This window comes from Rhinatrema bivittatum, chromosome 6, assembly GCF_901001135.1.
Source record: "Rhinatrema bivittatum chromosome 6, aRhiBiv1.1, whole genome shotgun sequence".
In the NCBI taxonomy this organism is placed as follows: Eukaryota; Metazoa; Chordata; class Amphibia; order Gymnophiona; family Rhinatrematidae; genus Rhinatrema; species Rhinatrema bivittatum.
This window is the reverse complement of record NC_042620.1, coordinates 90,541,747-90,566,891: the sequence shown is the minus strand read 5'-3', so window position 1 is coordinate 90,566,891 and position 25,145 is coordinate 90,541,747. Positions and strand designations below refer to the sequence as shown.

Here is a 25,145-nt window from a genome sequence, read left to right as displayed (position 1 = left end):
CCCCGGTGGGCCGGTCGCGCTAGTCACGTGGTCTGCCGAGCACGGCTGTGACAGAGCCGCGCTCGGCAGATCACGTGGTATCTCCTGGGCCGGCCTGGGCGGCGAATCCCTGGGTCGGTCGTGAGCGGGAATCCGCCCCTGTGCATAGCCTTTTCTTCTTCCCACTCCCCGCGGCCCAGAAGTGGTGGATCTGCGTGGGCGGGAAGAAGGAAAGGCCAGAAGCAGGAAGAAGAGCAAAAGTGCTGCCCCCCCCCCCCCCCCCACCGCAGATGTAGGAAGTACAGCCCACCAGCCCCCTGCCAGCTCTAGAAAAATGAAGAGTCCTCTTCTGTCGCCGGGGCTGCAGGAGGAAACTGCTGCTGTGCTTCTGATGAGGAGAGGAGTAGGAAGTGAGAGAGTGTGTCTATGTGTGTGTGAGAGCGTGTCTGTGTGTGTGTGTCTAGTAGAGTCTCTGTGTGTCTGTGGGTTAGAGCATGTCTATGTGTGTGTGTGTGTGTGTGTGTGTATTGGAGTACGAGTGCATGTCTGTGTGTGAGAGAGGGAGCTGTGTGAAGGGGTGTATGTGAAAGAGAAAGAAATGGAGGGAGTCTGTGTGCAGGGGTGTGTGAAAGTGTGTGCAAGAGAGAAAGGGAGCCTGTGTGAGGGAGAGGGCAACAACTGATCACTGGGGGAGGGGCGGGGGGTTGGGACGGAGAAGTGAATCTGGGGGGGAGGGGGTGCCAAAGGAATTATCCACCCCCGGTTAAAAATACTTTAGGTCCTCCACTGGGGGCAGCACAGTAGTTGTTCGCACAGGGCAGCAAAACATCTAGCACCAGCCCTGTGCACAGCCCTAGAAAGCTTTGGACAGAGCGCTTGCCTGGCTCGGCTTCACTGGGTGTGTCAGCCTTTGTGTACATCAAATAACTCAGCACCTTGAGGTGATAACAATGACCTAAGTATACATTTCTTTTGTCCAAACTGTTGGGCAACTTGTCCAGAGGCTGCAGACCTTGGTAAAACAACGTTCTGTTTGGGAAGCGCGTCTTTCTGCACCAGCTGAAACTCTTTCCCAGCTCCGGATGTAAATATTCAGCGCACACCTCGGCTCCTTCTGGCTCTGTGTAAATGACAATGACCACGCCCCCTTCCCTTCCCCCACGGTTTCTTCCCCCGGCAGCCGGTCTTGCTCTCTGCTGCTGCTGCTGTCACCGAGCGCGGCTGCTGCAGCTCACACTTTTATCGATCGCTGTCCAGTCCTCCGGGGCTCTGTCTGCGCTTCCTATTACCGGAGAGCCGCACTCTGGAGGGGTGCCCGGGCGATCGGCGCTCGCTTTCCTTTCCTGGGTGAGGTCTGGAGCACGCTGGCAGCCGGGGAGTGAGAGAGAGAGAGAGAGAGAGAAAGAGAGAGAGAGCGAGAGAGAGAGAGAGAGAGAGAGAGAAAGAAAGAGAGAGAGAGAGAGAGAGAAGAAAAGCAGCTGAGGAGAGCGAGTCCTCGGAAACACTAAAGTCTCCCATCCCTGCACTGCAGGCTTTCATTTCTAGCTTCATGGGCAAAGTGTGGAAACAACAGATGTACCCCCAGTACACCACCTACTACTACCCGCAGTATCTCCAGGCTAAGGTACGGTGCACTGACTCATATCTTGGAAAGAAAAATCTGTTTACCCCCGGATCACAAACTAGGGCTTCGCGGGCGTCGCGGATTTCGCGTTGCTAACTATAGACTAGTGCGCTGGGAGTTTTCCCGGCTCGGGTTAAGGAGGGCAGGAGAGGGCGCCTGGTCTGGAGGATATGAACCGCTCGTGGAGTAGGGGCGGGGGATGGTGGTGCCGGGGCTGGGCTCCCGCCTTCCGTTTTGCAGGAATGACTAGCTGACCTCTGCTGAAGGTGGTGGCGGGCCTTGGGGAGCGGGAACCGAGCTGGGGAGCTGGGGGTGGCGGTGGACCCTCCAGACTCGGTGCCTCTCCTCCCACCTAGTGCTTGTGGTTCTGGATCTGGTCTTATGTCTGCCTTAGCACAGGGCATCTATTGCAGTTTGTTAGCTTAAAAGCTCTCAACCAAAAAAGAATTCCACAGAAAGTGAACAGATGTGGAAACATATATACGAGTCATGTAAAAATGATTTCGTCTTGGTTCTTTTTACCTATGAATTGTACTGTTCTTTGGGAAATGATATCGATTAATGCTGTAGTTATTGTGGGAAAGGGCAGATTTGTCAGGAATTTTGCGTATGATGTAGAATTGTCTTGTGGAAACTGCATTTTACTGGCATGTACAAATGACCCTGGTTCTGGCATCTTGACCTTCAATAGAGACAATTCATTGGGTCGGGAGGCAGAAGTTTGTGTGTGTGTGTGTGTGTGGGGGGGGGGGGGTGTATATGTAGTTCATCATTGCAAAGTTCCACCAGACACATTTATCCTAGGGGGACAGCCATGATCTCCTGTTAGCCTTAACATGAAATCTCAAGTAGAAGCAGAGGTGATGGCCCAGACATGACATGCAGATTAATGCATTCTTCCTTAGCAGTTGTAGATCACAGGTACCTTACTGTTTTGGTAAGTTTATTGGAGATATCTAGGGATAATTCCTTCTTCCCTTATTTATTCCCCCAAGCTGCTTTCCTGCTGTAGACGCATCACTGCAGCAGTGTGGGTTCATCAGCTGGGGGATCACTGAGCAGGAACCCCTACAGTACCATATGAATATAGCATGTCTCTGTGCTGTATATATCCATGGCTTCTGATTATTGAAAGAATTGTTTAGAATATATAATTTCCTAAACTATGAATATTCATTTTAAAAGACAGATTATGTACAGTGGTTGGTTTTTGTTTGATATACTCTATGGTGTAGTCAATGTAGATTTCAGTAGTTAGTGAAAAAAAAATTTAAAGTGATATCCAGATGCCAAAGCTACATCAGGAGCTAAGAAAACCAAATTCATTCTAAACAGCATGATTGTGTTTGACTGTTCTTAATTGTGGGAAAGGCTTCACAGATGAAAGAAGCTGGAACCTAAAATACATATTTCTTTGTGCAATTGCTGATTGTAATTTAGAGTATACTTATTCTCGATATAAGATACACAAACTATGTTCTGTAAGCAGGCGGGCTCTGTAAGTTGTAGGCTATATAGCAAAGCTTTTTCAGTGGCTGCTGCTGACGGCTGTTGGCATGATGACTGTTTTACTGACTGCGACCAGTGTGCTTAGAATCTGTAGGCACTTTGGCATCTGGCCTCACTTCTACAAAATTCCTGGCAGAATATACAGACAGAAAGTGAGCTTGCAGCATTTTTTTGTATACTGCAAAAAAAAAAAAAGAAGATATTTAAGCACACAAAAACAAAGGAGTTGCCCAACTGGGTCAGACTGAGGGAGAGTCCATGGCAAATAGTAGGTGCTTAAAGGAAATGTGTAAGAGAGAGGGCACGTGTAGTAAAGTTAGCCTGGCCTCACCCACTTCCAGGTTTTAGAGTTCATCAGTAAGGGATGCACTGAACCTGGGGCCCCTGACTAACCTGTTAAATGTGTGGACATAAAGGTTAACAAATGAAAGTAAGAAAATATTTAAGGTGATACCTTTTCTACTAGACTAACTTAAATTCAATACTCTCTGCAACTGCTCTGGCTTCCATAGATTTTGCCTCCTTCCCATCAGGACCCAGGTAGACTTCACAATGTGCCTGTGGCAATGAATTCCACAAATTCACTCTGCATGGTGTAAGGAAGTACTTATTTTTGTTTGCTTTAAACCTGGGGTCTAATCTTTTTCACTAGGTGCCCTTAGATCTTAGGCCTTAACCTAAAAAAGGATTTTTTCCCCCATGCTGTGCCTATGGAAAGCCAATTTTATTGAAGAAAACTTACAGCAAATAATAGCTCCACGTTGACTTTTTCCATGGCTTTCGTGATTTTATATACTTCTCTCATATTTCCACTCAGCTTTCTCTTTTCCAAGCCTCATTTTTTGAGTCTTTCCTCACATTGAAGTTATTGCATTCCCTAATTCCCTTTTGTTACTCTTCTTTTCTCTGTACCTTTTCTAGGTGTAATGTTTCCTTTGTGAGATTGGCTGTACACGATATTCAAGAAATGGGTGCCCCATGGATTTGTATAATGGCAAAATTATGTTTCCTATTTTCTTTGTAAATGCTGACAATGTTATTAGCCTTTTTGTTTGCTGCTGAGCTTTGGGCTAGTGTTTTTAGGGAATTATCTAGAATGACACCATGGTCTCTTTCACAAGTATTGATGGTTAACCTGGTAGTCCATTATCATATATGGCAAAGTTAGATGTTTTTTTTTTTAATTTATTATTTCTTGTGTATTACTTTGCACTTATCAGTTATAAAATTCATTTGCCACAGCATTGCCCACTCACTCGGTGCTGTGACCTCTTCACTATCAGCTTTGGTCTTGATTGGCTGGAATAATTTTATAACATCTGCAGACTTTGCCATCGCACTTCCTATTCCTTTTTTAGCATTTTTTTCTAAAAAACAAAATTGCCTATGTATTTGCTTTGTTTGTCTTTCTGCTTGTGTGCACATTATCTCCTGAATCATTCAACCTACAACAGTCACATTTTCGGGATACTGCAAATCTACCTATATAAAAGCTAGAAACTGTAATAAAGTTTTCCCATAAAATGGGCAGATCTAGACTAGAATGGGAAAAAAAAGGTGTCCGTTGATAGGAATTGCTCTGCAGTTCTTTTCTTACTTGTTGCAGATCGTTACTAAATATACTGAATAGCACTGTTTGCAGCACACATCCCTTTTAGGCCACCAGTGTTTACCTTTCTCTGCTGTGAGGAATGACCATTTCATTCTAGCCTTTGGTTCCTTTTGTTCAGCCAGGGTTTGATCCATGAAAGGAATTGCTCTGCTCGGAGGGTACTCAGCTTTTTCCTGTGGAGATTTACTCCTTTGCATAGATTTGAGGCACACAGTCCGGTTTCTCAGAACAGAGGCCTCTGCCATTAAGGAATGAAGTGCATTGATGTAATGAGTTTAGTTTGTTTAATGATTCTGTCATGGTTGTTTAGGACAGGTCTGGAGTATTAAACATGTATGTATTGTGTACATAATATGCCTGCGTATGGACATTTAAAATACAGCACTGGTAGAACACTCTATTTGATGAGTGCTGAATGACTGTTACTCTACAGCCAACAGAACCATGAATTAGTTAATAGTAAGTGAAATAAAAACATATATACCATAGCAATAACAGATTCAGCCATTGTGCAAATTTCTGTACTTTTTCAAATGTGTCATCTGTCCTTATACTTTGCCTTTGTATATCACCTGCTCTGTATACCTTTCCCTTCAGTGTCCGCTCCTTGCTCAGTGCATTTCAAATAAAGGTAGTGCACAGGGGGAAAAACAATCCATGAATGCTTTCACATTATCTGAGCTTCTCCCAGCACCTTGAAACTGCAGCTGAAAGGCTGTTGCAACACATGCCTCTACGCAAATATTGATGGAAGCTAATTGCTACCCTAAAATAACTGCCTAGAATCTGACAGCGCTTTCCGTCATGCAGGGCTATCCTTGGGGGGGGGGGGGGGTGGCAGAGAATGTGTGCAGTTGTCCCAGGCCCCACATTTCATGGGGGCCCCATGCAGCTGTGATAGCCAGCCCCGACAACATGTTTGCCTCTGGGTGGAGTCTTGCATTCCAGGGGCCCTGCTGTGGTCGATTTGTCCCGGACCCCCGTGCAGTCCCTTCAGGTCAGCCTTGCCGCCGTGGCTTACCTGTTGTTTTGTTACTCCATCCTGCGGGTATCCAGCATACCCATGGAGGAAAAGCACAGGGAATCAGGTAAATAAAGATAACAAATGTGAACAAAAAGCAAACTCAAAGTCAGTACAATAGCTTTTATAAATGGCAGTGGCTGTGGTGTGCATAGCGTGCCACGCAGTATTTATGCACTGATAACAGATGGAATGGACAAGATCTGTCCAGCGACTTCTGTAAACCCAAAAGCTCTGTCTAACAACTTGGGTTTTTCAGAATCCCTAAACTTGAGTCTCTTTGAGGTCATGTTCTCCTTTAATTTTTCAAATATGGATTCCACAAGAAGCAGGAGGATAAAAACCAATCATAATTCGGAGCTATGTAGGTATTTTCATTGATGACCCAGAATTACACATTATAAAATAAATTATTTTATAGTGGCATAGTTGCCATCTTAGTCCACTTGAATGCCCAGAAATAAAGGTAAATAAACAAAAAAATGTTTTTAAAGATAAGGTGCTATCTTTTTATTGGACAAACCTAACACATTTATTTATTTATAAAATGGATAACCCGTTGATCTGCCATTTCTTGATTAGCATTCAGGAGGTATACAAGTTAAAACAAAGTGAGCTGGTCAAAAAGCCTCCTGAATGCTAGTCAAGAAATGTATAAGTTAGTCCAAAAAATAGATAGCCTCTTTTTATTTGGGTGATTGGCCTTTATTTCCTCATATTCAAATTATAAAAAAAAAACCCAAAACATTCAAATATATTTTTCAAAGAACAATTTTATTGATCAAAATAGTTGCATCAAAATGAAATCTCCAAACAGCACTCCTGGGAACTGCTTTGATTTAAAAAGAAACAAAAAAAACTTATCTTTTTATTTTTGTATAACAAAATATTTTGCCATGCTTTCTTAGGAGTAAAATTCTCTGTAAACGAAAGAGCTATTTTTCTCTTTAATTTTGGGACCAGCCCTATGTGTTCTGCTCTGATCTGGTGACTGGCCCCTGCCTGGGTGTATCAGAGCGCAGCCTTTTCCAACAGGTTCCATCTGCATTAAAAGGGTTTCAGGCACGCACCATCTCTAAATCGCAGAAGAAAATAAGGGGGTCATTTTCAAAAGGATTTACAGGCTTAAAAGGGGGTTTTACACCTGTAAGTGCCCTTTATGCGTGTAACATTGCCAAGATAGTACGTTACATTTATATGCGTAACGCCTTTGAAAATTACCTGCCCTGGTTTTAATGAACTCCTGCAAGCGATTAGTACTATTGATGAGATGCAGAACTGGAAACGTGGGCACCAGGGTGCCTGGCACTGGATGGAGAGGAGCTCCCATCCTTGTGGCTGGGCCCAGGCTGGTGGAGGAGACACTGTTGGGCCACAGAAGAGGAGAAGCTGGGGGAAAAGGAAAGCAGAAGATATATAAAAAAAAAAGAAATAAGAAAAGAAAAATTAAACAAAAAAAATATAGAAGAAAACAGCAAGCTGTAAAGAGATGTTTTCCCTGGCTCCTAAAAATGTGGGCTGCTGGCTACAGTTTTCTAAGCAGTTTTCCATCCTTGATTACATGAAGCAGTTCAGCAAGTGAAGTGTGTGTTTGGAACTTTAAAACTTGAATCCAATCAGAAAAAAAAAACAACAACCCACTTTGTTTTTGTAAGGCCTAGCTTTGGCTATCTAGTTTAGTGCTATTTGTGAGATTTCAATCAACAGTGATGGACCAGCAGCCATTACATGAGTCGGAAGCTCAGTACTGTCTGGCTAAAGTGAGTAAGGCTGGTGGATAGCTGTCGCTCTGCATCCAAACCATCAAACCTTTTCTGTGAGCATGTAAAGTATATAAACTCATACATTTATTTCAAAGAAGGCCCAGATTTAAATATATGCACGGTCTCTAGCTTAACGTATACCCCAAGGAGCTACAGGTTTTTAGCTCAAAACGTTGGGCTTTATTAGCGGAGTATTTGCTGGGGGTCTGCAAGCTGTAGGGTTTGCCTCCTCTGCTCACCCGAGGATCAGAGGGCTTTCTATAGCTCAGAATTATTGGCTGCTCTGCTCTTGAGTCATGGATATGCCTTCACTTCCTGCACACTCAGGGAGAACTAACATTTATCTCATGACTTTTGGGCCTTTTCCCCTTGTTTCATTCAGTGCAGTAGTGATTAGTATTCGATAACCCTATTCATTCATTATTACATAAGCCAGCGCATTTTTTCCCCCCTTGACATTTGTATTACGTGGGCACACTTACCATGTGCACCCCCAAAGAACTGCTGTTTAAAGGAACAGATTCTGTAGCTGTCACAGTGCTGCCCTTTGGATCCCACGGGCCTCGTTCCATCTAGATTTTTTTTTTTTTTTGGGAAGAAGGCCTGTTTTGAATAAGGCCTTGTGTCTGTTGCATGTTCCTTTTTAAATAATTGGCACGGGGACCCAGGCGGCAGTCCTTCCTGCCATTGCACACTTAACCCTATGAATAATAAATGGAGACACTCAGGTGAAACGGGGAATTTTGAGCAGGAGCATTTACCTTTAGTGATTTTTTTTTTTCTGTACCATTAGCAAATTAGAAACCACACACACACACAACATTTCCTACAGCTAATGCAGTAGTACTTTGCTTTTTGGGTATATAAATAATTTAAGAGGGAGATAAACTGTAATAGCCGGCTGTAGCAATGAGTGGGATCCACAGAAAGCTTTAAGGCCCATTTTCTGAAAGTGTGCTTCCTGTATAAAGTATTTAATATTGATTTGTATTACAGTCAATGACATTTTGAAAGCATATCTTGCACTTTTCACTATGCAATTATAAAGGCTTAAATTACATTACTTCCATACCTCTTTGCTTCAACTGAGAACAAAACATCGGTATGAACAATATCGCGCCATAAATCATGAAATCACACGCTCAGTAATTAAATCAAAACTTCCTGTGGGTTTTTTTTTTTTTTTTAAAGAAAATGTCTCTGTAATGCAAGCAGAACAGATGAATACACTGCCTGGTGATCAAGCCTGCAGACTTCCAGCTGCCACAAGCAGATTCTGATTTAGATCTGAATGTACAGGAGACCTGCTGAAGCCGCACACACACACACACACACAAATCGGTTGTGTTCCCATAAGTTTGAATAGGAACTGTCACCTGATATGTTTAAATACTTTAGTTATGTAAGAGAAGTGTCTGAAGTATTTGTCAGATTTTCTGGTTGAGGCGGGGGATTTGGGGCGTCACCTCTTGCATGAGCGGTGAGATTTGCAGGGGGATGACAGTGGTTAAACCAGCAGTTCAGTTTAGACAAGCAGAAATTTGACAGTCTCAAAGCACTGGAAAGTGCCAGAGGTCAGATTACTTGAATGTCCGCTTTAGAAATACTCAGGTTTAAGATTAGCACGTTTATTGTTACTGCTGTTTTCCTCCATAAGTTCCTGTGCAGTTTAAAGGAGCCGCTGTTGCCTGACATTTTTATGTTTTTTTTTTTTCAGAGCCATTTTTTAATTGCTTAAAAATAGAACAGGGTAGGTCAAGAAGTTTAGCTGAAATAAAAAAAATGTGGAATGGATAGAGGGACCTCAGAAGGGAGGATATCTTAACTGTCTTAAAGGATGGGAAATAATAGCTTCAGAGGCATTGGCTTTGAGTTGGAACACATGGTAAATGTTTATCTTGCTAAAATAACATAGTACAATCGAGGTCCCATTGACAGGTTTACCTGTTATTTTCCTGGTGTGATTTTAATTCCACTTTAGAAGATATTTTTAGGAATTTATTCACAGAAAGCCCTGTTTTCAGCAGTCTGCATAAGTCCGCACATACGCATGCACGTAAGTTGGCAGTTGTTAAAGTTACAGGAGCGTCCTATAACCTGTGCCCCAAAATACATGCGTATATTTCGGTGCATGCAGACGTGTCTGTAATGCAGGGAAACGCATGCCTTCCCTGCCTATTTCATAAAAGAGCAGCAAATATTTTACACATCGAATATTTGTAACTTGTCCATGTAATAAAGCACTTAAGGTATATACAGAAGCAGGTATTTTAGAAAATCTGTGCGCACTTCGCTGCTGGAAATACTTTTGCGCATACTTGAATTTCCAGTTTGCTGATACCTCCTCCAATTCACCCAGACCTTCACTAGTGCACCCAGACCCTCCAGCCCTACACCCTGAACTCCCAGCATTTCACCCAGCTCTCCCGCCCAAAAACTACAGACAACAGACAAGTGCGATTTCAGTTGTGCAAATCAATTAGCGGGTAAAAAAGTGTACAGACTGGTTCGGTAATATATGCACAAGTGCTGCTTGTAAAACTGCAATTTGTGCATGAACTTCCAAACCCTGCCCCAGAAAGCCCCTAAACTGCCCTTTTCATCCTCCGCAGGACACTGCCCGTGTGCGCCTACTTCAGGCTTTTGCAAAATACTACTTATGGGTGTTACATGCTGCTTATCACATGACTTCCAATTTTATGCACGTAAACCTTTTGAAAATGTATCTCATTATGCATGTTGCTCTATGCAAGCTTTTGGGACCACCCGGGTCCCTTTATCAGAGGTGTTCTTTTTGGACAAGTTATACATTGGTCCAATAAATAGTATCATCATCGGTAAATGATCCAGTTTCCTCCAGTATCAGTGTGGCTTCTCTCTTTATTTATTTTCGTTCAACGTATTAACCACTGGACCGAAAAATGTGTGAAGCAGATCACAAAACAAACACCATAAAATTACAAAAAATAAGACCCTCCCCCCAATAGCAAAGACAAAATAAAAATTATATCCAATACAAATACAATTACAAAATATAAAACCCCAACGACATACAAACATTTTAAACATAAACATCAAATACAGATTTATTTATTTGATTTATATTCCACCTTTTGGCACTTTAAAATGGATTACGTTCAGATTCTGTAGGTATAAAACTGAACTGTTTAAATCATAACCCCCTCCCCCCAACAAATTATCCTAAAGCCACTAAAGGGTATAAAAGCTTTTTCAAAGATTGAAAAACGGAAATAAAAAAGACGCTGAATATACATTTCCTGAAAACTGAGTAGTCTTTTACTGTCCAGAGAGAACTTAATAAAGAATTCCACAATCTCGTCCCGCTGCACGAGAAAGCCCTTGCGCCGGTCCCCGCCAGCTTTACTTCTGCTGGCTTCTAACACCGTTAAGACATGCAAATAACAAATATCGCAGCTATGTGTAGTCTGTGCTTTCCGCATATTTTCAGCACAGAACTGGATGTAAATAAACATCGGTACATCACAAGCAGCACTGTCCCATTTTCCTAGAACTTGCATCGGGTAATATTCTCTCTAAAATGAGAAGCCGTTCTCTTTAGCTACCTGCTTTCTGCCATTGTTAAGTGAAAAATAAACTTCCCTAACTGACTGAGAAGTGTATTTACAGATTACATATAAATTATAAACTTCCTAGAACAGACCTTTTTACTCTGATGGTTATGGGAGCTATTTGAGCCTCAGTGCTAAAGATTTTGGATTTAGATATTTGCCTTTTTCAAATCCAAGCACAGGATGAGTTACAGTTCACCTACTGCAGTTATTTCCCTGGCCTAGAGGATTTACAAGCTAAGCTGTACCGAAGCAATAGAGGGAGATGTGACTTGCCCAATTTCTGAGAGAGAAACAGGATTCAAACCCTGGGTCTCAGCCTGCTACTGCTACTGCTGCTGCTGCTGCTGCTCTAGTCAATATGCCACTCCTCCACAAGTTTGCTTGATTTATGCTGATTTGCATGTAAAGTATGTTAGACATTAAACGTGGCCACGGGAAGTTGCAGAAATGAATCTGCACGGACTGGTCAACTGATCTGTTGGTCCTTACATTCCAGTTTTAGAGCAGTGTTTGAACAGTAGTAGGATGCTTCCTGAATTCAATAATTACTCAAGTCACAGGGTTTTATTTGACAACAGGTTAGCTAAGTTGCTGTGTTTGTCCTGTTTATTTCCTCCTTTTTGAAAGAAAGAAATGCTCTGATGCCATAAGTAAGGTCTTCTTTTTTTAATCATATTTTTCATGTGTTCATTTTGAGCCAGAGGGTTTTTCGGTAGAAGTGTCATTTTTTTTTTCTTACGGTTTTTATTTAATTTAAAATCAATTTAAAATTCAAGCAGGAAACTAGTGAAAAACAGACATTTTGTTGCCACTTTTGTTGGCATATGGGAGTGCATGTTTAGCCTTTACCTCGAAAGTGGCACTTTTTGACTGTACCCTATAGAAAGAAATTAAAATTTTAGCCTTAGCCAAACTGTAGCTTTTGTCATTTTCAAGGCAGTTTCCTTAAAATGATGACTGTTTCTCAACCACTAGTGAGTCTGATTGGCTGGCTGACTGTTACAACAGGGCCTGGGTCATCTGAGGTTAAACCTGCCCTCTTCTCCTGCACTCCTGTACGCTGTATGGGCTTGAATCATCTAAATTCCTTAAGGCCCCTGGAGAGCAAATACTTTGATAAACCTGATTAGCAACTTTTGTAAAAGGAGATATTTAGTTTAAAAAAAAAAAGTTTCTTACTGCCTGAAAAATAATATTTCTAGCAAGCAGTAAGGGCTGCCGTAGAGTTTTCATTTACTGCCTCCTCTCCGCTCTAGACATAGACACACTTGTCTACCCAAATATATAGGCATCTTTTATCCACCCCCATTAGTCTGCAGAAGCAAATATGTTTACTTTTGCCTCAGGCTGGTGTAGCTGCAATCTCATGTGCTACCTCAGCCGCACAGCTCCTTCTACTTTATGCGGGGAGATTTTGACACCTTTTATGTTTGGGGGAAAATAGGAATTCTACCTGCGACAGTTCCTCTTCTTATACTCTATCACATGATAACTTAAAACTGTACGATTCTGCACTTATTTTCAGACACTGGCAAACTTCCCCATGCAAAAGCTGATTTTAAGTGGCCAGTATTCCTTTTCAAGCCTACCAGGATCACTGCTTCATGTGAGGGCCAATTTTCAAAAATTTGTGTGCAGGTAAACGCGTGTTTATTCATGTAAAAATGCAGTTTGAAAATTGTCCTCGGTAAATGCAGGTAAAGCGTGAGCTCTGTATAACAGCACACATATTTTTACCCACACCAGAAAGGGGCAGAGCCAGGAGTAGGCACAATAAAAGTGCGCAGGAGGATATCATTTTCAAATCCCCATAATTGCTTTCCCCACGTACCATGCACCTGCAGAGTATATGCAAAATTACAAACCCCTGAGGCAGGCGAGTGAGTTGCCGAAACATGGGCCTATATTGGGTTGCATTGTGAGAGAACTAGAGACGACAAAGCATTAGAGCCGTTCTGAAAGTGATTGTGGGTTAGACTTAGCAACAGTAAATCAGATAAGTGTATGCATGATCATTAGGTTGGGCTAACAGGGCTTACATTTATTTATGGAATCAGCACATAAATGAATGAAGTTAAAGGTGCTTTGTCTCTAAGACTGCTTGTAGCCCAGTGCGTGGCAAGAGATATTTGTAGCACCAGTGGTCTGATGCTGTGTTCGTATGCATTGGGAGATGATATCTTAATAAGAAAGCTTTAAAATGATATTATTTGCTTCTTCTTCTGCTGTGATACTGTACAACACACTTTCTATATACATGCAAACCTTTTATTTAATTTTTGCTTTTCCCTCTATCTTCAAATGCATGTGACTCTATGAACTTTCGTTGGTCCAAAGGCTGAAGGGGTGCCTCTTGTGAGGGGCACCCTAATCATTGCTGCTTGGCCAGCAAAAATCAGCACAGGAGCAGCAGTCGAATTCCCTTCCTCTCTGGAATTGAGCAGATCCCTTCCGTGGCACATCCAAGTTCAACAAACGTGGAACCTGATCCTGGATCTCCCATGCCACATTACACAGTGCTGTGACCTGAGCCACAGAGCCAGCCCTCTCTTTTTTTCCCTTCTTTAAATCTGTATCCCAGACACATTGTGCAGAAGCGCAGGTACCCTTACCAAGTCTCTTTGTAAGCTATTCCTCCTTAAGAGGACCACCTCTTAAGACTTCCTCCTACCCTGGACTTGACTGCATCATTTTCGTAGCATGCCCAAGCCTTGATGGCTCCATCAGATACTCCACTGCAAAACAGTGCAGAGTACTGAGACTTATCCTATGGGACTGGTCTCATGCAAACCCTTTTTAACATATCCATCATTCCTCTTACCTTTCATATAGAATACATTCACGGTATTATGAATGCACAATAGAAGCGGGAGAGAAAAATACTTTTATGCTATTGACATACAGTAGTGCAACATTAGTACATATAGCACATACTATATGCAGTCATATGTCCAACATATTGTTCTCTGCGATGAATCCCAGCCCTTCTGCACATCACACAGACAACAGCTCAGCTTACACTTAACCACTCATATGTTTTCAGTCATTACACAAAACAGTAGCTGAAATCACATACTTGATATCCAGAAAATAGAAAACTTTTATTTACAGAAAAATAGGGAAAAAAGAATTGAGAATCTCCACCTTTTTGTGGAACAACTTAGAGGGTGATGATGGAGGTAGTATGGAGTAGGGCTGCTTGAAGATCCTGTCCCCTTTCCTCTGCTGCATTGCTTATTACTGTGGGGGGACTGCTTCCTCCTCCCCCTCCTTCTCGTGGTATAAGCAGCAGCTTGTGACTGCAAAATAAAAAAGAGAAACACAGAAAACAGCAAATACTTTTAACCTTACTTAAATTATATCTCAGGGTTTCCCATACCAGTCCTGGTGACTTCACAGCTAGTCAGGCTTTCAGGGTATCCAGAATGAATATGCATGACGATCTCATGTATGTGAGAGTACAAATGTATGAATGCAAACGTATCTCATGTATATTCATTCTGGATAACCTGAAAACCTGACTGGCTGTGGTGTGACCAGGATGGATATGGGAAGCACTGTCCTACTGTCATAGGCCTGCCGAAAATCATTCCTTTAAAGTTAAAACATGGATAGTACTCCCAATGCTTGGACACCAAAATTCTCAGTGTCAGTGTTCTCTTGGTGTTTGCCCCTCACAAGTTTGGGCATGAGCAGCAGAAATTCAGTCACTAGATATTTTTATTTTCACTGAAGAACTCGTCAGTTTGAGAAAATGGGAAGGGGTGGCAGAGAGGAGGCTGGAAACTACAGGCCAGTTAGCCTCACCTCAGTGGTGGGTAAAGTAATGGAGTCGCCGCTGAAAGAAAGAATAGTGAACTATCTACAGTCTGAGGAATTGCTGGACCAGAGGCAGCATGGATTCACCAGGGGAAGATCCTGTCAGACAAATCTGATTGACTTTTTTGACTGGGTGACTAGAGAAGTGTATCAAGGAAGAGCGCTCGATGTCATCTACTTGGATTTCAGCAAGGCTTTTGATATGGTCCCGCACAGGAGGCTGGTGAATAAAATGAGAAGCTTAGGAGTGAGTGCCGAGGTGGTGGCCTGGATTGCAAACTCTTTGACGGACAGACGACAATGTGTGATGATAAATGGAACTTACTCTGAAGAGAGAGCAGTGTTAAGTGGAGTGCCGCAAGGATCGGTGTTGGAACCGGTCCTGTTCAATATCTATGTGAGCGACATAGCAGATGAAATAGAAGGCAATGTTTGTCTGTTTGCCGATGACGCTAAGATCTGCAACAGAGTGGACACGCCGGAAGGAGTGGAGAGAATGTGACAGGATTTAAGGAAGCTGGAAGAGTGGTCGAAGATATGGCACTTGAGATTCAATGCCAAGAAGTGCAAAGTCATGCATATGGGGTGTGGAAATCCGAAAGAAATGTATTCAATAGGGGGTGAAGGGCTGATGTGCACGGAGCAGGAGAGAGCCCTTGGGGTGATAGTGTCTAATGATCTGAAGTCGGCGAAACAATGTGACAAGGCGATAGCTAAAGCCAGAAGAATGCTGGGCTGCATAGAGAGAGGAATATCGAATAAGAAAAGGGAAGTGATTATCCCCTTGTACAGGTCCTTGATGAGGCCTCACCAGGGGTACTGTGCTCAGTTCTGGAGACCGTATCTACAAAGGGACAGAGACAGGATAGAGGCGGTACAGAGAAGGGCGACCCAAAGGTTGGAGGGTCTTCATCAAATGTTTTATGAGGAGAGATTGAAGAATCTAAATATGTACACCCTGGAGGAAAGGGGGAGCAGAGGTGATATGATACAGACTTTCAGATACTTGAAAGGTTTTAATGACCCAAAGATAACGACAAATCTTTTCCGTCGGAAAAAAATCAGCAGAACCAGGGGTCACGATTTAAAGCTCCAGGGAGGAAGATTCAGAACCAATATCAGGAAGTATTTCTTCTCGGAGAGGGTGGTGGATGCCTGGAATGCTCTTCCGAAGGAAGTGCTGAAGACCAGAACTGTGAAGGACTTCAAAGGGGCATGGGATAAACACTGTGGATCTATAAAGTCTAGAGGATGTGTATGAAGAGTGGGTGGCTCGTGGGAATGACGGCTACTACCTGGAGATAATACCAATGACGGCTATTACCTGGAGATAATACCCTTATTCAATAAACATACACACAGTTAATGCGACTCCAACATTGCTATAAGCTTCAACGGCAAGAGGTAATGTGGAAAAAAAAAAGAATTTCCATTCACAAAAAATGCGGGGAGTAGCTTGCTGGTTATGGCGGTCACTACTCCTAACCAAATAAGCCTGATACTTCACTTTCAATGCCTATCCAGCATAGCTCTCTGCTTCAATGGCAAGGGAGAAAGTCTGATACTTCATGCATATCCAGCACAGCTCTCTGCTTCAATGGCAAGGGAGAAAGTCTGATACTTCACTTTCAATGCAAGTTAGCTCTCTGCTTCAATGGCAAGGGAGGAAGACTGATACTTCATGCATATCCAGCATAGCTCTCTGCTTCAGTGGCAGGGGGAATGAAGAAAAGTGGATCAATATACAGACAACAACCAACAAAGAATGAATTAGATAGACTGGGTAAACAAGCATGGGTGTAGCTTGCTTATTGCAGCGGTTACTATCCCTAACTAATTAAGCTAGATATCCACTTAGATGCAGTTCCAACCCTGCTCTCTGCATTATGGTGGGGGTGGAAGGGATACAGAACCAAAAGGTTACTAAGGGCCAAGAGTAACAGATTATGAGAGAGGAGGAGAAAAAAAAAAGAGTGCGAAGGCTTGCTGGGCAGACTGGAAGAGTCGTTTGGTCTTCTTCTGCCGTCATTTCTATGTGTCTGTGTTTCCATGTAATCTATTGAACATCCATTCCCATAAGAGACAAAACTAGTCTCAAAACATGCAGTTCCAAAAGAAAAGATTACGCTGTACATTTTTTTTAAACACAGTTTCTGGAGGAAAAAAAATTAAAATATCTTTGGTCCAAATATACTGCAGCAGGGGAACTTTCTCAACTGCCAAAACAAATGTTCAGGAGAGAAAGTTCAAAAAACATTTAATTAAAATATATTCTCTGTACTGGCCTTAATTCATCTCCATTTCTTCCAGCTTTGGTTCCTCTGGTAATACGACCACCATCTCGTCCTTGTCTCCTGGTTGCTACAGGTCAATTTCTCCTGCTTGGGGAAAAGCGCCTTCTCCTTCCTCTGTCTCCTTCCAAGTGATAACCTCACCTACATTCTCTATGAGGTTGGGGTTCCCCACCCATCTTTCTCTTGGGGACTTAACCCTCAGCATGCCATAAGTCTTTAGTTTCCCTTTGCTCACTGGAAAATGAAGTTCCCTCAATTCTTTCCTCTGCTCTGGGATTCCTCTTGCCTATACATGCTTCCCTAAGGAAATCCATCTCCCTTTCCCAGAGCTCTGAATTTCCAGCTGATACTTTGATCCTTGTGCCTACCCTTTGTCTACATGGGATATTAGGTTCTGGTTTGTTATAACTCTGTATAATAGGTAATGCCCCTAGCCTCCCATGATTGTGATTGTGTGGCTGCAAGAGAAACCACAAAACCACATAATTAGCTTGTTGCTGCATATTTTACAGTCTGCCACAGAATCAACATTCCTGAAAGCTTTCACACTTCTTAATTCAGTCTTTAGAACTAAACTGCAGGGTGCCTGCCTGCCTTCAGTCTCAGCTCTCTTTCAGCTCCTCCTTCTGTCCCTCCCCTCACAAACAGCCTGCAGGGAACCTTCTGTTGTTCCCCATTACCTACACATACACCCTACCCTTTTCTTCCTGTCCTGAAGTTAACAGGGGGGGGGGGGGGGAGGTGAAGTTGGAATGGACAGAAAAAACAGTCCGAATATTTGATTCTTCAAAGATCTCTTAAATCTTTATCAAACCAATGATACAATTCCTGAATGGAATGATGTCCTTATAGGATTTTATGTTTACATAAAGATTCTTGCATATGGGGCCAGTCATTCACCATTTACAAAGACTTGGATCTGTTTTCAGAAGTCTGCAACTGCTAGTGTCCCACAGCTGGCAGAGAGGACATTAATTTCAATTCATAGAAGCCTTGATGACTGACACTACTGCTGACAAGTTTCAACTTGTTCTAATTCAACCACTTTTTGTATCTGTTACCATGTGTCCAATGTACTGTATATACTCATATCTTTCTGTGTAATTAACAGCATGCAAACTGCTGATGTTGAGGGTATTTTGAGGATACAGAAGCTCATATACTTGGAAAAGTGATGAGGGCTTTCTCAAGAAAATATAAAAAGGATGGTTGCACTATTTTGGTTCAAAACAAAGGTGACATTTCACAGTTAAACATTTGTAACATATGTCTTAACTTGATAAATTGTTGATTTTTGTACTTGTACATTTTCTATTTATATATAGTTTATTTAAAAGCAAACAAAATGAATGGTTTACTTTTTTTACATGGTCAGAATCTTTATACAAAATTGTGCAAATTTACTACAGAATTGCTGCAGAATCGTGAAAAATCTGCTGCAGGAAACCGGGGGCTCTGATTATAGGGGATCTTTGCCTAGTTCCTTTTCAGAGGGCTCTGAATCACCACACCTATCTAATCACTTACAATGCCTATGTTGAAAAGCGCGACAGAGAAAGAGAGAGAGCAGGTAAACAAAGGTAGCAGGCAAGAAAGAAAACAGCACTGCAGCAAGGATTCTGCACAGGTCAGCAGAAAGCAGGTTTTAACAGAACTAGTATGCATGGTAATCATTGATGGCACACCACATTGCAAAGAGGGAAAATAAGCTGGTAACGCTCCACAGTAACGTAACTGCATAGACAGTGAGTCAATGAATAACTTTTTATGGATGCTTTTTTAGGACCTAATTTTGGATGAAACTGGAACAATCACAAGCCCTGTATTGTCAGATCAAGCAGTGGTGACAAAGCCGGCAATAGGGTTGCTCAGAACAGGGTCCAAAAGCACTGTCGAGGCTGTAGTTCCCCCTTCAACTGTGTTGAGAACAAAAAAATATATATACTATTATTTTCTGATTACTAACTCTTCTGCTATATAGTCATGATATAATGATCTGTCGATCGTGTTCTTTTGATCAACATGTTGATTGCCAGCTATTTAATAATAATTAATGAATGTTTTTCATGAAGAATAATATAATTGGAGTTAGTGTAATGGAAGATACTCAGATAAAATAGATTCGTGTTAAATAGATATTCTGCTTCAAGCTGAAATTCTGCAATACTGTTCTGTTATTTTGATTACAGTTGGAAATGCATTGTATTAGGTGAGTGTAACAAGTGCTCTGGGGTCAATGTTGGAGTTCACTACTATTTGTATCATTCAGAAGTGCCTTAGGGATTGGTGCTGGAAATAGTACAGTTGTATTTCTAGAGAATATATGAAAATAAATGGTAAGTCCAGTAACAATGAGGATGTAAAAATAGCTGAGGTGCCATGCTGAATGTAAACTGGTTAAGAATTATTGCTAAAGTAGTACTGAAAAGGATGGATGTGTCGTTTTGGATGATCATCTGTGAATGTCCAACCAAGGCAAATGAGGCAATCTGAGCATTTAGAGGGTAATTTTCAAAATCATTGTCATAGCAACTTACTCAGGTGAATTAGTCTGTCTGAAAATTGCTCTCCTCAGAGCAGCTAAAAAGAACACGAGAGCTATCTGGAGCTTTCAGAAGGCATTTGAGAGAGTCCTTGGGTCATGAAAAATTCAAGGAATAGGGAGCAGTGTTCTATTGTGGATTGCTTCAGAAGACAGGATACTGAAAGTAGGACCAGTCAGTTTTCCCAATGGAGGGAGGTAAATAATGAAGTACCCCAAGGATCAGTGAGTATTGCGATCAGATGTGCAAATGATACAAAATTATTCAAGGTTGTTACAACAACAGCAGATTGTGAGGAACTGCAGAAGGAGCTTGCAAGACTAGCAGATTGAGTATCTGAATGGCAGATGAAATTTGGTGTGGAAAAGTGCAAAGTGATGCATATGGGGAGTGGTGGGTTCCGGAATTTAAGTTTGCACCCTGGAAAAAGGACCTTGAAGTGCTGGTGGACAATACATAGAAATTGTCAGCTCAGCGTGAGGTAGCAGTCAAAAAAGCAAATAAAATGTTAGGAATAATCAAAAAAGGAATGGACAATAAAACTGAAAATATAATGCCTCTGTATTGATCCATGATGTGTCCACACATTTAATATTGTATGTAGTTTTGGTCACTCATCTCAAAATGATAAAGGGGATGAAACAGATCTGTTAGAAAGGAAGGCTAAATAGATTAGAACATAAGAGATGCCATACTGGGTCAGACCAAGGGTCCATCAAGCCCAACATTCTGTTTCCAACAGTGGCCAGTCCAAGTCACAAGTACCTGGCAAGTACTCAAACATTAAACTGATCTCAAGCCACTATTGCTTATTAATTAATAGCAGATTTCCTAGTGTTTAGACAAATGGACTCAGATCCAGTGGGTTTATGCTCCCCTGTCAGCAGATGAAGACGGCGCAAGTTGACGTCACAGTATATATGACCCTGCAGTGACCCCAGCCTGCCAGTATTCTCCATCTCCAGGAGGTGGTAGATGTGCATTTCCCTGTGGGGATTGCTTTGAGCGTTTTGGAAGAAGAAATTTGAAATTCTAAATTAAGGAAAAGAAAGCCCTGCTCTCCTTTGGTGATACCTAAAGGCCCCTCCTCCAGTTGAGAATTCTTGAAGTGACTTTCATGATCCCTTAGTCCGGTAGCAGGGTTTCCTGGCATGGACTTAGCTGCGAGTTCAGCTGAAAGGCAGTGGGTGCAGGAGGCCGAGTGGGGCGGTGATGGTATATACCCTCTTCCAATGCAGCTGGAGACCGTCTCTTTACTGAGCCAGTAAGTGCTGAGCTCAAGTAAGGTTTAGAAAAAAAAAAAGAAAGGTTTTACCTTTGACTCAAAGACAGAGGGGTTTCAGGACTTCCTCCGGTCTCTGTGCTCAGCTCACCATACCGACATTCATTCCTACCCCTGTTGAGGTTGGGGAACTAGGCAGCCTGGTGGGTTGAGCGGCCCCTGGTGGGCTAGGCCCCGCACTTAGTCTTTTTTCCTGCATGCTGCATGGTAGACCGCAGCGGCGCTTTTCACGTGCTCCTGTGCATGCTCTGCTGCCCTCTACAGGCCATCGGTGTGCGCAGTGTGTCAGCTCTGCGCATGCATTATGTACTCGGTTTTTGGGCGCACTTTGTATGTGCACAAATTTTACACTGTTCATAAGAACATGCCATACTGGGTCAGACCAAGGGTCCATCAAGCCCAGCATCCTGTTTCCAACAGTGGCCAATCCAGGCCATAAGAACCTGGCAAGTACCCAAAAACTAAGTTTATTCCATGTTATCGTTGCTAGTAATGGCAGTGGCTATTTTCTAAGTCAACTTAATTAATAGCAGGTAATGGACTTCTCCTCCAAGAAATTATCTAATCCTTTTTAAAACACCGCTATACTAACTGCACTAACCACATCGTCTGGCAACAAATTCCAGAGTTTAATTGTGCATTGAGTAAAAAAGAACTTTCTCCGATTAGTTTTAAATGTGCCCCATGCTAACTTCATGGAGTGCCCCCTAGTCTTTCTACTATCCGAAAGAGTAAATAACCGATTCACATCTACCCGTTCTAGACCTCTCATGATTTTAAACACCTCTATCATATCCCCCCTCAGTCGTCTCTTCCCCAAGCTGAAAAGTCCTAACCTCTTTAGTCTTTCCTCATAAGGGAGTTGTTCCATTCCCCTTATCATTTTGGTCACCCTTCTCTGTACCTTCTCCATCGCAATTATATCTTTTTTGAGATGCGGCGACCAGAACTGTACACAGTATTCAAGGTGTGGTCTCACCATGGAGCGATACAGAGACATTATGACATTTTCCGTTTTATTCACCATTCCCTTTCTAATAATTCCCAACATTCTGTTTGCTTTTTTGACTGCCGCAGCACACTGAACCAATGATTTCAATGTGTTATCCACTATGACACCTAGATCTCTTTCTTGGGTTGTAGCACCTAATATGGAACCCAACATTGTGTAACTATAGCATGGGTTATTTTTCCCTATATGCATCACCTTGCACTTATCCACATTAAATTTCATCTGCCATTTGGATGCCCAATTTTCCAGTCAAACAAGGTCTTCCTGCAATTTATCACAATCTGCTTGTGATTTAACTACTCTGAACAATTTTGCGTCATCTGCAAATTTGATTACCTCACTCGTCGTATTTCTTTCCAGATCATTTATAAATATATATTGAATATATTGAAGTCTCAAAGGATCCCAGAAAAGGGGGGGGGGGGGTAGATTTCAACCCTAGTTTGCCTTTCTGCTTCCTCACTGGTCATGGCTCCCAAACTCGTCCTGAGACCCCCAGCTAGGTCAGGATTTTAGGGTAATTATAATATTAAAACTTCCCTGGCTCTTAGTGAAAAGGCATGCAAGTAAATCTAATAAACATTCATTGTGGATGTGCTGAAAACCTAATCAATTCATGTGACCTTGCGGGTCCTGAAGAATGCGTTTAGGAAATGTGGCTGAAGCTGTGGTTAGTGTGAGGGCTTCGGGGTTTGCCTGCACAGAGAACTAGAGCACTGAAACTGATGAATGCAATTGTCCGTTGATAAAAACTAGCTAAACTGTGTAAGCATCTTGTAGATTGAACTACCTGTAATTCTGTGATGTACAGCGACTATGGGAAAGATTAAGGATCTGATCCAGGCAGATAGCACTAATAGTGTGTGTCTGTGTGGGTGGGGGTGGTTTAGAGTTATTCCAAAATGCTATAACGACCCAGTGCACTCAGATATGGGGCAGGCTAGGTCAGACAGATTCTGTTCCAAACAGAGCTGTGTCAATTATAGAAAACTAGTATGGCAGATGGATTCAATAATTTATTGTGATGTTTTTCAGAGTTGTTGATTTTTGTTTACGTTTTTCTCCAGTGAACCAATTGCATTTGCAGAAATCTGAGAGATTTTCTGCAGATGAAGATGATGCAAGCATAAACCTTTTACATGGATTAGCAGGTTTCTATTTAAAAAAACAAAACAAAACCCCAAAACATTATATTTATAAAGACCTGCTATAACCTAGAGTTTAATCCAATCTATAAACTTTGACTGGAGAATTAAATCAAGAATCAAGGCACAGTTAAGAATTCTTCTGGAATGCAAAGAATTTCTGCAGGTCGAATGACACCGACGTTCAGAATCAGAGTAATCCTGCCAATATGTTTCAGGAATTATTTACATTCAGAAGATCTTTTGTGCGTGTGTCTGTATATATACAGAAAAAACTTTTAACAGGGAGGAGTCCAAGTATATTATATACAATATATATATATATCTATATACCCCTATAAAAGAAAACCCGCACCTCCCTCAGATGAGTGGCACAGCTCATTCTAATTATTAGCTGTTTGAATAAGCCTGGAGATGAGATGTTATGGAATCTAAATCCAGTCCGGGGTGGACTTGTGACAAGATTGTTCTTTTAAGCAACACACCATTTGAGCGTTGTACCCTTCTCGGGTGCAGATCAGTATAGTAGCACTGGCTTCCTCCTGAGGAAGCCCATACACAGCAGGGTGAAACACAAGCGTCTGTAGAGGAGTGTGTCTGCCCGTGAGGAGGGTGTCCATTCACCGTTTTCCTTTGGCACTGTCGGAGGGTGCTCGTTCATTGATCATCTTTGGACCTGTTGTGAAGTTTGGCAAAGTGCAGTGACACAATAGAGAGCATTTGTTTAGAAAATGAGCGTGCACGAACATAAATCAGAGAAATAGCCGTGTATGTCTCTCCAAAATAATAACATAAAAAGGCACAGGGCCATGGAGAGGGATCCTGTTTTTAGACTGGCATGTGTGTGAGTGTGTGAATGGGCGATTTGTGAGATATTTGATATAAAATAAAAATTGAAGTATTCTCTACTTGTAAGAAAAGGCAGTGGACAGGTTTTTATAAAATTCAATACAGTTAATCAAATTTGTTTTGAAAATATAGTAATAAAAGTTTAAAACTGATTGAATATTTATTGAGAGAGATATTGGTTTTGTTTTGTAGGGATATATATATATATATCTATATATATATATATATACATACTTTGTGAACCACTGAGTAGGCGGAACACAGTACCAAAATAAATCGATTATCAAAGAAACTAATTATCAGCAAAACTTTTTTTATTTTATCACTTTTTATACATAAACATTCTATGACCACAAAATACCAAAATCATAAGAAAAAACTGCAAACTAACGTCGCATGTAGCAAAGCGCAGGAGTGCAAATGTCCCCTTAAAAGAGTCTGCCGTCAAGGCGTTCTGGTGGATCACCGTTCCCATGGCACAAATCATTCTTCACCGGTTTCAGCTCCCTGATGTGGTAGAGGAGACAACGCCGAGACCTTCTCAGTTTGTTGAAATGCTGTGGATAAGTGATTGCTATAATGCTGTAATGCCCTGACAGCTTTTATCAGGTTTATATTTACTGGGTTTTCTCACATCAAGATTGCCCAGCGCTTTCCATGCTTTTCTTCCCCCTGAAGAAGCCACCTGCGGTGAAACATAGGGTTGTACCTGCCGCAGGCGCACTGGTATCGCCTGGAGCATGAAGGATTGCCTATGAGTTTACCAGTTTTCTAAACTTGCGAGCATGTGCAGGTCTACAAGGACTGCATCGTTGAGGACTTAATAAAGAGTTTTTAGTGAAGAATGATTTGTGCCATGGGAACGGTGATCCACCAGAACGCCTTGACAGCCGACTCTTTTAAGGGGACATTTGCACTCCTGCACTTTGCTACATGCGGCATTGGTTTGCAGTTTTTTTTATGATTTTGGAATTTTGTAGTCATAAAATGTTATCTATAAAAATTAATAAAATAAAAAAAAAGTTTTTCTGAATTTGTTTCTTTGTTAATCAGTTTATTTTGTTACAGTGTTCCACCTCCTAAGTAGTTCAAAAAGTTTG

General features: G+C 41.9%; 1 protein-coding gene across 3 annotated transcripts in view; it reads left to right on the top strand.

The window, feature by feature from the left end:
* The first annotated feature begins 1,175 nt into the window (after nucleotides 1-1,175).
* The window catches only part of RBMS1 (RNA binding motif single stranded interacting protein 1), a 417,298-nt gene continuing 393,328 nt past the window's right edge, over nucleotides 1,176-25,145 (top strand). For 2 of the 3 annotated variants that reach the window (XM_029605592.1, XM_029605591.1), the window contains exons 1-2: nucleotides 1,176-1,326; nucleotides 1,511-1,603. In XM_029605592.1, the coding sequence (XP_029461452.1) occupies nucleotides 1,529-1,603 (75 nt within the window). In that variant the 5' untranslated portion in view covers nucleotides 1,176-1,326; nucleotides 1,511-1,528. Of the gene's footprint in view, nucleotides 1,327-1,392; nucleotides 1,604-25,145 lie in introns of those variants that run through there. The other variant, XM_029605593.1, reaches the window with a different exon arrangement.